This window comes from Alternaria ventricosa, assembly GCF_023758065.1.
Source record: "Alternaria ventricosa strain BMP 2768 chromosome Unknown scaffold_21, whole genome shotgun sequence".
In the NCBI taxonomy this organism is placed as follows: domain Eukaryota; kingdom Fungi; phylum Ascomycota; class Dothideomycetes; order Pleosporales; family Pleosporaceae; genus Alternaria; species Alternaria ventricosa.
In genome coordinates this window covers 444,422-457,228 of record NW_026055701.1, presented here as the reverse complement: position 1 = coordinate 457,228, position 12,807 = coordinate 444,422, and the positions used below count along the sequence as shown (strand labels likewise).

General features: G+C 53.0%; 4 protein-coding genes across 4 annotated transcripts; 1 reads left to right on the top strand and 3 right to left on the bottom strand.

Moving 5' to 3' along the window:
* Positions 1 to 1,532: 1,532 nt before the first annotated feature.
* On the bottom strand, positions 1,533 to 2,303 carry J4E93_009465 (uncharacterized protein; the record flags this gene model as incomplete). The annotated part of the gene is made up of 2 exons (XM_049347357.1): positions 1,533 to 1,834; positions 1,892 to 2,303. Coding segments are annotated over 2 exons (714 nt in total), but the record flags the coding sequence as incomplete, so codon positions are not given.
* A 2,388-nt stretch (positions 2,304 to 4,691) lies between these two features.
* J4E93_009464 (uncharacterized protein) lies at positions 4,692 to 5,440 on the bottom strand (the record flags this gene model as incomplete). The annotated part of the gene is made up of 3 exons (XM_049347356.1): positions 4,692 to 5,077; positions 5,134 to 5,241; positions 5,293 to 5,440. The coding sequence occupies 3 exons, from the start codon at positions 5,438 to 5,440 to the stop codon at positions 4,692 to 4,694; spliced, it is 642 nt and encodes a 213-aa protein (XP_049195624.1).
* Positions 5,441 to 6,903: 1,463 nt separating this feature from the next.
* Positions 6,904 to 7,763, bottom strand: J4E93_009463 (uncharacterized protein; the record flags this gene model as incomplete). The annotated part of the gene is made up of 2 exons (XM_049347355.1): positions 6,904 to 7,211; positions 7,286 to 7,763. 2 exons carry the CDS (start codon positions 7,761 to 7,763, stop codon positions 6,904 to 6,906), a joined length of 786 nt encoding a protein of 261 aa, XP_049195623.1.
* Positions 7,764 to 8,226: 463 nt separating this feature from the next.
* On the top strand, positions 8,227 to 12,318 carry J4E93_009462 (uncharacterized protein; the record flags this gene model as incomplete). The annotated part of the gene is made up of 2 exons (XM_049347354.1): positions 8,227 to 8,404; positions 8,474 to 12,318. 2 exons carry the CDS (start codon positions 8,227 to 8,229, stop codon positions 12,316 to 12,318), a joined length of 4,023 nt encoding a protein of 1,340 aa, XP_049195622.1.
* Positions 12,319 to 12,807: the final 489 nt, after the last annotated feature.

Here is a 12,807-nt window from a genome sequence, read left to right as displayed (position 1 = left end):
CAACACCTACTCATGCATCACCTTTCTATCCAACACCTACTCATGCATCACCTTTCCATCCAACACCTACTCATGCATCACCTTTCCATCCAACACCTACTCATGCATCACCTTTCCATCCACCACCTACTCATGCATCACCTACTCATGCATCACCTTTCCATCCACCACCTACTCATGCATCACCTACTCATGCATCACCTTTCCATCCAACACCTACTCATGCATCACTTACTCATGCATCACCTACTCATGCACCACATACCCATGCATCACCTACTCATGCACCACATACCCATGCACCAGACGGAATTCTTTGTCCATCTTGTAGGGACGTAGTGTTGATCACTCCCGGGCGTCAGGGCCTAGAATCTTATGTCGAAGAGACGTTTTATCCGAGGCCATACATTGGCTGGGTTTGTCTGGACTGCAACTTCTTTCATGCTTCTAGCGATCGCGATGATGCTGATAAGCACTGTTCAACGTGTCAAGCTCTGCTTGATCAGTACACGCGTGATCACGATCATGAGAAGCACTTGTGGACGCTACAGGGAAGTATACCGCCTCCGCCTGCACGTTATGCCCATCCTCTGAAAGACCAACACCATTGGAAACATGCCCTGGAATGCCATTGGAAGGCGCCTGGTCTCCTTGGCATAACAGGCGGTTAATGAGAGTGGTAAGATCTGTCAAGAAGTAGAAGGAGAAGAATTAGAAACATGACTGTAGTCTAGAACGTAGTTCTTTATGCATACAGTGAGAAGCCTGAGTGGTATTGTCGCCAGAATACTCGCCTGCCAGGGCCACGGCCCATCAAAATAGCAATGCTTCCCCTACAAGGCATATTCATATTAAGTATAGTTTAGTTCAATGATGTTGGATTCGGCTAATAGCTTTGTGCTTTCAAGAAGCGTTAATAGGGACTTGATCGTAATTAGCAGGAATATATGCCATAGTAAGGATTTCTAGTTTGATTAGAAGGGACGAAGTACCCAGCTAGTATGTCTGATATGCCTGCAGGCCCCCCGGGGTTCAGCTATTGAATGACACATTAATACGGTATCTGCTTACGTTCAGTATGACTAGAGTACGGCTATGCGTTGTGTCCCAGCTGGCTTCCCAGGCCAACCTAAGCATCCGTTTCACCATGAGTTACTGCGAGCAAACACATTGTGGAACCGTACTTCCCGGCGCCCAGACAACCTCTTTCGGACCGTTCTCCCATGCTGCACCTACGAAGACGACTTGGACAGCAGAAAAGCTGTCATGATATTAGCCAAAGTACACAAATCCTCCTGGCTCTATTCATGTACTCACGCTGCTGTGACAGCGAACACATCTGTTCTCCGGGCGTCCGTGAAATACGTTAGACATATCGAAGTAAGAACGTTAAATGCTGCGATAATTGCTAGTCGACCGTTCAAGGATTGCGTATTCACCAGAATAATGATCGATATGACGGGCAGTGCGGATGCAATGGCACTAGTAACCCAAAAGGTAAACCTGAAAATGGTGTCGTCGTGGAGAGCCACTGTTCCCCATCGAGGGTCAATCTTCTTCCACTTGTCAGCACCGAGCTTCAGGAGCCAATCCATTGCTTTTGAGCCAGCAACTCGTGAGAATGAATCCGTATCCTTGCGTGCCCGAAGAACTACGAGCTCCCTGCTGTGGTCTTTGGGCTTTTCCGCTGAGCCCCATATGTTGTGATCCGGCCCAACGAATACATCATTGTTCATTGAATCCGCCGCGATGAACTTTTGGATGTGATTGAGATCAAATGGATCTGGTTTCTTCATTTCCCGAAGTATCGTTGCTTGTTGTATGAGAGCGTCATCTTATGGTTGCGTCAGTCCCTTGCTGAGACTATTCCATGATCGAGGGACGTGCTTACTATACTCCCTCAGAATATGCCTCATATGGACGATCAGGTCGCGTTGCCTCTTGTCGCCGTCCCGCAGCTCACCATCCGGCCTGAAATCTGCCGTGTTGAGCCAGAAGGCGTTGGTCGTATACTTCTCTTTTTTGCCGTCTTTACTCTTCGCATCTTCAGCCTCGAGTAGTTGTAGTTCATCTTCGAGGTGCGCAAGCTCAGCTTGATAGTATAGTAGGCTACGAGCGTTCAAAGCCCCGAACCTTCGGAACATAGCTACCTCCGGCATGTTTCCCATTCGACCGGCGAGCATTGGGTACCCCGGTATGAGGTCATGAAGAGGATCAAGCGGTGGTATGATCGCAGCGACGGGCTTAGAAGAGACAGGTGTTGGGTTCATCGTATCACTCGGCGCCGCGGTAGAAGCCTTCATTGTGTGGGTTGTGATAGACTCTAGGGGTGTTGTAATCAAGTCTGCGGCGCACTTTGATGTTGACTTTGGAAGATGAGCGAGTGGAATGATAGCAATGTTGGTTTGAGAAGTAGACATGACTCCCGTGTGTAGCCCTAGCGAATGTGACATAAGCAGCTTCACCCTACAAACGCGTGCCGTTGACCTTTATATACATGAAATCCGGTCATGTATTCTACACACGTCAGCAATCTGTAACGATGACTGGGGATAGTCCTCCAATTACAGGCTATGCGTGCCTCTCATGTCCGCACACAGACTGAGTACAGATGCCGTGTCACGTTGCGTCTTGCACGATGTTGAATAACCTTACAGAACTCTATTCGAAGATACAGTAGTTGCGGTCGGTGATCAGTCACATTAGAGCGCTGTGAAGAGAGCACTCTGGTTTGGAAATCTCAAATTTGTTAATACCCGCATTCACTGATCAATTCTTCACTTGAGAACGTGGACTACGTCATTGTTTTGACGTGCGCGAAGAGAGCGCTGCTATTATCATCTTATGAAAAGTCTGAATAGCTCGTTGCTGGCTATGCTGTGCCGTATTCGTAAAGTCCGAGAGTAGTGGTCATCATGTTGACCTAAGCAGCTCAATTGAGTGTATTCACGGGTGCACAGGAAATGAGCTAGGCGTGTTTCAGTCTTTCGACGCTATGCTATTGAGATCCTGACATGAAGCAAATTCGCTACTAATCGCCATCTCGGTGTACCTTCGTTGGAGCTGGCGAGGACTTGCAGACAGGTGTGGGCCTACACGGGCGACGCAGTGACTGTTACTTGTAGGGACTGAAGATGCATACCGAGACAGTCTAGTCTTCTAAGTTTGCGATTGCCGTGCTCCTGTACGCAGCTGAGACCTGATGGAGCTCTTTTGAAGTGAAGGTGAAGGTGAGGTCGCGGGAGCGCGAGTCCTACCTATTTCGTCAGAATGGCCCCAAGCAGAGGTGAAGGTGAGAGCGTCTTAGCGCATTATGGTGGGAAGAAGGTGGATATACTGAAACTTTTGGGACTTTTCGAAGGTAAGTCGTAAATATACGCGAACATGCCTAACCGTATCCCGCCCGCGCCAGCACCCAGTAGGCCTCCAGAGTACATATTAGCTACCAGAGTATAGCTGACACATGAATGTAGCCAACCCACGCTCTTCGGAGCAGAAGGACGCTGCTGTCGCAGCAGAGGTAAGCTTCAGCCAGAACCAATAGAGATTACGCAACATGCTGATCTGGTATCGTAGCAAGAAGAGCGGCGAAAGCAGGCCGCGGCGGCCGCGGCGGCGGCATTGGCGGCCGAGAAGAAGAAGAAAGACTGTAGGCCACTCCCTTAGCAAGCACCTACAGTACCTCGGATCATCGATAGCCCCGGAGGTCTTCGAGTACCTACGACATAGCCTTCCGCAGATTCGAAACACCGCAAAGTACTCCCGGCCCTGGTATACGCTTTGAAGACCACCGAACACTACACAATGTCAACAGCAAGAATACTGTGAAGGGAACGAAGGAGAGACTAAAGTGATGGAGCTTCAAACCCGAAAAGGAATTGGAGAATACTTCAGTTTCCAAAGCCGCAAAGCCAAGACCGAAAAGAAGCCCGGATAACTACAACACCTCAGTAGCCATTACTACATCCCTCCAGAACGGACTGACGACCTCCCGGCCTACCTGCTGCGTCTTAGAGAGAATACAGCTAACGTAATGTAGGAGCCTATGACCGCACCCGCACCCACTTTCGGCTGGGCATGGCCCACTAACGACTTCGGCGACGTGACGGCTGAGCGTGGCTCCATGTAAGAAATCCCGGTTATCACTCCGTCTCAAAGGATGCCAGCTCACAGAACGGCAGGAAATAGTCCAATGAAAAAAGTTTTGATTTGCTTGACTTACTGGATACATGAATGTAGTGTAGTGTGAAGTGATCGTGTAAAGGTAACCGTGATGTACCCCAATGGTGTATGGAAAGTCGCAGGCTCTTCGGGCAAGCATCGAGAACCTCCAGGGTCAGTTGTGGTAATCCGTCCGGAGGCTGGAAATGTTGCGGATACCTCCAGGTCTATCTGCAATTTGGCCATCATCGTGGAACTTCTGACGTGTTTCTGCTCTTTCTCTTCCAGCATGATGTAGATCGGACGTAGTCGGAAACTACTTGTACGCTTCGGTGGGTTCGCGGGTACCCTTTGGAGATATTGGTAGTTGTCACGGTTAGACTCGGATGCCGGCGGGCTGTAAAAAGAAGTATATATTATATATGAAGTTCAAATGGCCATGTCCAACGGCTGATCATCGTGATGCATCGTCGACTCAACAACCCTCCAATAATGAGACCACCATTGATATGTGCTGACGTACGACCCGTTCAAAAGATCTCTTGGTCGTCATACGCCCTCACACTCTCCAGCCGTTTCCTGACCATCTTAGGGTCCTTGCAGACATGCTTGCTATCCCAGCCATCACTGCCTCCGTTGTGATCAGGGAACGTCGTCTCTAATCCCTCGAGAGCCATATCTGCGCTACACATGATAGCTTGGCGCATATAGTCGAAGCAATGAATCATGTGCCAGTGGTGGTCTTCCTCGAGCTCGTGGCCGGATGTCATACCGGAGTAGACGGCAACGACAGCGTAGAGACAGTGAAGCTGGTGAGTCATTGATGTTGTGAATACGGTGGCGTTGGGCCAGATGATGGGGGTGGGAAGGTCGTGGTAGTTCTCTGGATCGGGGATGCTCTGGAAGCCCATGCCGACTGCGTTTGACGTTAGTGAGGCGTTCATGATAGAGTGAAGCCTGGGGAAGTCATACCAGGCAATAGCTCGTTCCATGCTCGAAGCACTTCTGGTTTGAAGAACTCTGATGTGTTGTATGGCGCGAATGTCTGGTTGATCTCGAACTTGGTGATTTGCGTGGGAACTGCATTTGGGTTAGCCGATGTACCGGCATGGACTGCACGGCATGTCTTACTATGTGGTGACCACCCCGTGATGTCGCCGCCAACATCATTTGCGCTTGTTGATCGAGCCTTCCATCTTGTGGAATCGAGCAAGCCTTGGTCTCTAGCCAAGAGCCCGATGATTACGAGTTGTAGTCCTATCACCAGCACCCATCGCATCGCCGCCACTAGCGGTGGGCACAATATGTTCCTCCGTGATGATGGTGCTCTTCTGTGATAGTCGCCAGCTGCCCATTGCTTCTCTCCTCCAACTAAGGATTCGACCTCTGTCGATGAGTCGTCATCATGGTGATGGTCCTGTGAGTGTACATCTGCGTAACGGTGTTGTGACTCCATCATGTCGATCGATAAGGTAAGTGACACCAGGTCAGTCGTGGAATTTGATATTAGAAACGACAGTGAGCGCAGCTGGAGAGCCAAAGGCAGCAGCGGCCTCCGTACAGATGTACTCGCATGTCAAACATGTCGGCCCACATCGAAACGTTGAGCTTGTCGTGCCTGACGGAGCCTGCCCTCGCCACCCATTGTAGACGCCGGCGATAGCTCGATGGGAAGTCTTAGGCGTGAGTCAAGGGTGATGAAACGAGGTGTTCGACGGACGTATGCGTAGGCTAATCCTTGTTTCGTTAGATCGCCGAGATGAAACCGGCGATGAATCGCCAAGAGTATGAGGCCATCTCGTCTTCCGCCTCAAGCGAGGATAGCCTGAAACCCAATCCAAACATCGAGCATGAACATTCGCACTTTGTCAACTGCAGCCGACGTTGGTTTTCGTACTATAGAATACGCTGTCGCCACTCTATTCGTATTTTGAGTCCCCCATGGAAGCTTGCTGAGCGTATCAGTAGCGACGAAGATGTCGATATGGATTAAAAGGAGCCGGCTCGTTCTTTTGTGTCGAAGTACACAGAAAGAGGATGTATAGGCGTTGCTAAGGGGCCGTCTTATGAGCAGCGAAAGCTTGAAGAGCCAGGAAACAAAAGAGATTGTCTCAAGAAGGTCGATGAAGCGGCTGAAAACGAAAAAAGGTTGTTCTGCAATATTGGAATGTGCGGTAAGCTACTGTGGGGGTGTGAAATATGCCAGGTCGCGAATACCACATATGGAAAGCGAACCAGACGATAACTGGAACCATGGCTGTACTTCGATCAAACTTCTACCGCATGGTATGACAGCTGTAGCCATGTAATGGCTTGTACGACTTCACGGTAAGTTTTTACCACCGCTTTCGTCGACTGCACACCGCTGGTGTACAACAGAATTAGGGATAGCGACACCATTTTTACGCTGTGCCACATCGACGTGCGTGCACCCGTCGTGCTCTCTAAGAGACATCTTAACCTGTTATCCAAATCTCTTACATTTTAAAGACATGGGATGCAAGACTGCAGCGTAGTCTGAGAAAGAAGGATACCCTTATCGCATCTGCACTTGGGTACGCAAGATACACAGCCACACGCTGCAGTACACAACGCGACAGGCTTCGGCAGGATATACGCAGCCTCGTAAGTATGGCTTGACGACGCATAGGTGGTCGTCGGATTCCAAAAGTGAACGTTGATGTTCATGGATGTAGAAAGAAGAAGCGACCACGAATCGCGGTACCGGAGAGCCATGTGGACTCAACGCTTGACACATAGATCGCTTCTGATGACCCATTTCTCTCCGTTCGTTACCTCGCGTCCTTCGTGGAGCATGCAGTCGGGGCCGTGTCGATGCAGCAGCGCGAGGCCGACTTCGAGGTCGACGACAAAAGGCTCAGGTGGAGGGTCTCGGCTCTTCTTCTTGGGCGGGTCTGGGTAGAAGACGGTCTCGCCGCCGATGCATCCCGTGGCAGGCGAGGTGAGGTAGATCAACAAGGTCCAGGTGGTGCGCGTTGACACAGGCGGTGATCCAGAATTCTGAATGGTCACATTATTGGAGTCGTCATCTGGCTCCGTCAGCATGGCTTCTGTCACGACCGCCCGATGGCTTTGAGAGAGTGACCAAGTAGTCATGACGTACAATGCTGGTCGAAGAACTGGCCTTTCGAGTACCGATAGACACGGATGTTGGGATTGAGGCCCACCACCTCGCCGCCCCACAGCTCTTTCCGCTGCGCTTCAGTGAGGCCGAGCGCCCCTTCCTCCGCATCGGCGGTGACTAGCCTCCTTAGTCCCGTGTCGTTCCATAGTCTCTCAGCGAACGCAGGGTCATCAATTTGATAGCGATCATTCACTCGCACCGCATCGCCTTTCTTCGGTTTCCCAGGCGTTGTCGTTAATGGCAACGAGGAAAGGAAAGACACGTAGGTCTTGCATAGCGAAGCCGTGAAGAAGTTGGGGATGGTTACAATCTGTTTTGGAAGCACCTCGTGCAGGGCAAGGTCCTCTTCTGGTACGAGAGGAGTGAGGGCAGGCCAGTTCGGGGGTTGTCTCGCTGGTTCAGATGACGCCGCCGGCCTGGCAGGCGCGCCTTGTTGGGCTTTCTTCTTGGGGGGCATATCACTTTCAAGTCCTCCAGGGCTCCAGGGCTGGTACGGGCAGGTAATTCTCACGTATGAGTTGCTTTAAGGGTCCTGCGATTGGCCTGGGTGCGGTTCTGGGTGGAAACTTTCAGTGCTTGGCTCTTTCCCTACCAAAAAGTGACGGCCAAAAGTACCGGAACGCGCTCACCTTTGATGACCTGATCTGAGGCTCCCGTCTCTCTTGTAGAGGCGCCCTCTCCCCCCTTGTGCACTCTATTCCGCCTTGCTATTGCCTGCACCGCTACCTCTGCCGCCCGCTCTTGCTGCACCCAAAACGAATGAACTGACAATGGATTCACCAGGTGAGACAGCAGACGATTTGCCGATATCGCGACACTCGTCTTTCAGTTTTGAAGAATATTTCGAAGAGTTATCAATGGAACGGGCTCGAGAGTTGAGTTCATCTTTCACATTGGCGCCGTCGGACCTCGATGCGGAGATGGGCGGCCAAGACCCACGTGCAGCAGGATTAGGCCCGGCGCAAGCCTCTCATGGGCAGCCTCGACCGACATCCTCCGAAGACACCAACCCGCTGCGACAGCACGACGCAGACCCTTTCCTATCGGCAGACGCATTCAGCTACAGCTCTGTCGCGCCCTTCAACGATTGCTTCCCTCGTATGTATTGCGCGACACCGCGACGCGGTTTGCTGGGCGAAAAACAAGCGCGCCGCTAACCATGTGCAGAGGACGGCATCTTTGACCTCCATTCCGTTGACTTCTACTACCCTCTCACTCACACCTACGCATTTCCCAACGAAGATGGCGGCGGCAGTATGGCCGTAGCCCCTTCCAACGAGCTTCTACACCATGTCAGCCCCCAATATGACACCTCCGACGCCCTTGCCTCGCCTGCTCCCGACAAGCGCATTCCCGACATGGCAGCCGCGACCAGCGATGCGTCGGCCATGCCTGCCCTCGGCGGCGAGAATCCACCGGCCAACCACGACCTGATGGACAACACCCTCCCCAACGGAATGCCACTTCTCGACACCCCCATCGACTTCGCGCAGTCCAACAACCTAAATGGCGCCGACATGAGCGGCATGCCCATGGACATGAATTCCGCCTATCCACCCATGGATTTCATGCCGCCCACCACCAATGAGCGCCTCACAGCCTTTGCGCGTCTGCGCTTCGATGACGGCTCCTACTACATGCACACCTACCAGATCACCCTGGGCCGCAACCTCGATCTCGCGCATAGAGACATGAAGCGCCTCATCAAGGCCGAGGCACTACACAAGAAGGGTCACGTCAAGGCCGCCAACGAACACTTGCATGGCTTGGATGAGGTCAACGGAAAGAAGGACAAAAAGAAGAAGAAGAAAGGCGATCGGCGTGGTGCTCGCAGTGTCATCTCCGAGAAGGGTGGCATTCTCAGCGCCCCCATCGAGTCGATGCCCATGGAATACCAGCAGCGTCGCCAGAGCAATGCATCGCATTCTCTCAGCTCAAATTCACACCCCACGGGCGAGTCAGGCGAAGAGAAACCCGCCGAACGCGCGCCGCAGGACATGATCATGCAAGCCTTCCCCGAGGTGCCTGCCCAGTTCGACGGCCATGTCCCCGAAGACCCGAACGACTGTCCGTTCGTACCTATACATCCACAGCAGATCATGGCCAAGACAGGCTCCCTGGGACCCAAGGGCATATCACGAGAGCATGCCAAGATCTTCTTTGATTTCGACGCCGGCCATTTCTGCATCAAAGTGCTGGGCAACAACGGCCTGCACCACGAAGGCGAGTTCTATCCTCGGGGAGAGACTATACCTTTGGACCATGGCGATCATCTGCAGCTCGGCGCTGTGAACATACACTTCTTCCTCCCCGACGTTGCCCTCACGGAACAGCAACGCCACCGCCAGGAGTCGGGCTCACGCCCTATGAGTTTCTCTTTTGAGAATGGAAATGGTCAACTGGAAAGCGATGAGCATATCAGCTCCGAGAGCGAGGACCAGCAGAGCGTCAACCCACGACATGTCTACTATCACCATCCTGTCAGTGACAGCGACGACGATGATGGTCTCGCTGACGAGGAAATGGACGACTACGAGGAGCCCGCTCCGAAACCGCGCCAGAAGACAAGTCTCAAGCTCAAGATTAAGAACCTGCCTCCCGCTCCTTCGAAGGAGAGCAAAAAGGCGCACAAGAGGAAGCATCAGCACCGCGAACTCACGCCTGAAGAGCCGCCAACAAAGAAAGTCAAGCTCAAAGTCAAGGATACAGCGAAGCTCAAAGAGGCGATTCGGGAGTCTGCGAAGGAGCCCAAGGTCCAGAAGGAGCGCAGAGAGCCAAAGGAACCCAAGGAACCCAAAGAGAAGGAAGTGGCTGTACCTAAAGAACCCAAGGAGCCTAAGGAACCCAAAGAGCCCAAAGAAAAGGGCAAAGCTCCAGCCAAGACCCCGGCGAAGGCACCTATCAAATCCGAGACGCCAGTCGAGGAGCCCGTTAAGGACATTCCCGCGGCTCCAAAGCCCGAACAACCAAGCAAGCCTCCGCCGAACGATACTGCACCGGTACTACGCAAGCCGCACGAAGGCGAACTTGAAGCCGGAGGAGATATCGATGGCCTCATTACTGAGGAGATGGCCATCCAGCACAACTTGCCACGAAATCTGATTGGACATGTTGTCGAGAAGCGCAAAGGGCCTGGCAGACCACCCAAAGACGGCATCATGTCCAAGCGCCAGCGTTCGCAACTCATCAAACAAGCAAAGGATATTGAGAGGGCCAGAGCCGCTGGCATTGACCCTGCTGATATCCCAATACCGATCAGCAAGCCAAAGGCACCCAAGCGCAAGGAGTCAAACGCTGGCGACGGCGAAGACGACGCCGTCATCGAGACGACAGAACAGGGCGATGGCAGCTTGTCTGGTCTCCACAAGCAGACGAAGCCAATCAGACCACCTCGAACTCCTTCGCCTGAGATGCGCATTGAAGACTACTCCGAAGAGCAGCTCCAGCGCCCCACGGCCAACTATGTCGTCTTGATTCATGAGGCAATCTCGTCATCCCCGACAGGCCAGATGAACCTTCAATCGATCTATACTTATATCGAGCGCAAGTATCCTTGGTATAAGTTCAAGACTACAACAAGCGGCTGGCAATCGAGTGTACGTCACAACCTCGGTCAGCATGATGCGTTCATGAAAGGTGATAAAGAGGGCAAGGGCTACCTCTGGAGAATCAATCCCGAAGTTTCGATCGAAAAGGAGCGCAGGAAGAGGCAAGCCAGTCCTCCGCTAAACCATGCCCCACGACCACCGTACTACCAGCCACCAAACGGTTACCAGCCGTACCCTCAGCCTGGGTATGGATACCACCCGGGCATGCCTCATGCAATGCCACAGCCACCTCCCAGACTGCCGCCTAGCCTTTCGCAGCCTCGCTTACCACCCAGCATGACTCGCAACGAAGGTAACTCAGCTGCGTCGGCCACGCCCCAGAACGCGCCCCATCCCTCGCCTTACGCTTCTCCGTGGGGCGGCGGTGGTAATACAGCTGGAAGTCCACCCGCCCCGAACCCTCCACGACCGTATCCGCAGCCTAACCCGCAGGCTCCACCAGCATCTTCAGCAGCTGGTTCAAGTGGTCAATATGGCGTCCTCTATCCCACGGCCGCCCCACAACAGTCGCCGTACAGCGGACCCTCGGCACCGAGCCCTTACGGTGGGCCATATGCCAATGCCGGTGCCAGCCCGTATGGTCCTGGGCTGCCTCGTCCCTATGCAGCATATCCCCCACAGGGCCAGCAGTCGAATGCTCCTTCGGCGTCGCAGCCGCAGTCTTCGGCATCACCTTACGGCCCGCCCCCGCCTCAGCCACACTCGCACCAAGGTTCGACAAATGATACTGCAGCGCCTCATCCGTCTGGACGTTACCCAATCGGAGTTCATCCAGACCTCATTCGGCAGCTTGAAGCGTATAGGGACGTTTATCTTAAGCAGCGTACGGGCCCCGAGGAGCAAAAGAAGGTGGACAATGCGATCAGAGCTTGCGTAGACAGGACTGTACCCGAGTCGACTCTGACGGAAGCGGAGCGTAAGTTGCTCGTATCCATTTGCGGAGTCGAGAGCATCAACAAGCATGTCAAAAGGGCACCTGATGTCAAGGATGAAGACGAAGCAAGTACTGCGGCAGCCTTTGCTGCCGCGGGTGCTGCCGCGAACACTGTGTCTCAGCAATACCAGCCTCCGACCCAAGCTGCACATCCAACAGGCAGTGCGTCTCCAGCCCCGCCACGCGACAACAGCGAACCGCAAAAGTTTACGCCCAACATGACCGGTGCATCACCTTCCACGCCCACGGCCGCGGCGCCATCAACTGCGGCACCAGCGCCTCCCATGGCCGCTATGCCTTCGCACCGCCCGAGCGTCGAGCCGATTACGCCAGTTCCTGGGTCGCCAGCAGTTCAAATGGGCACTCCGATGCGGCGCCCAATGACCGAGTTGACCGCAGACAGCACACCAGACGCGGACGAAGCGAAGAAGCCAGAGGATAGTCAGGATGCGCCAAAGAAGACTGACTAGTGTTCCGTTTTCTGGCCCTTTGCTCTTTGACAACATTTCGCCCACGCCCTGCTGCGGTCTGTGCGCGTCGCTCATCCCTTCCCTCATCTGATCAGCGTTCCAAGCTCTTTTCGGAACCCCAGCATTTGACATTCGGCGTTCTAAGCGGCAAGCATTTTGGCTTGCCCCCCAACTCATTGATTATGATACCCTTGAACAGCGTAGCTTGGTTGGGGGTTCATGGTTTTTATCAAAAGTGGAATTTTTCGTCGCGTAAGCTTTTTTTTACGTCGATATGGGATACATGCGTTATGGTATACATGACTGTTTCGAGTAGATAGATGATAGTGTAGTAACGACGACGGTATCGAGTCGTCTCAAAAATGAAATATGTATATACGCGTACATGTCTTGCTTTGCTCTGATTGCAGGGTGTGTGGAGTCCTGATGTTGAATGACCTGACTGAGTTAGTCTTTAGTGTTTCGACTGCAGCCTGAAAACGCCTCGCC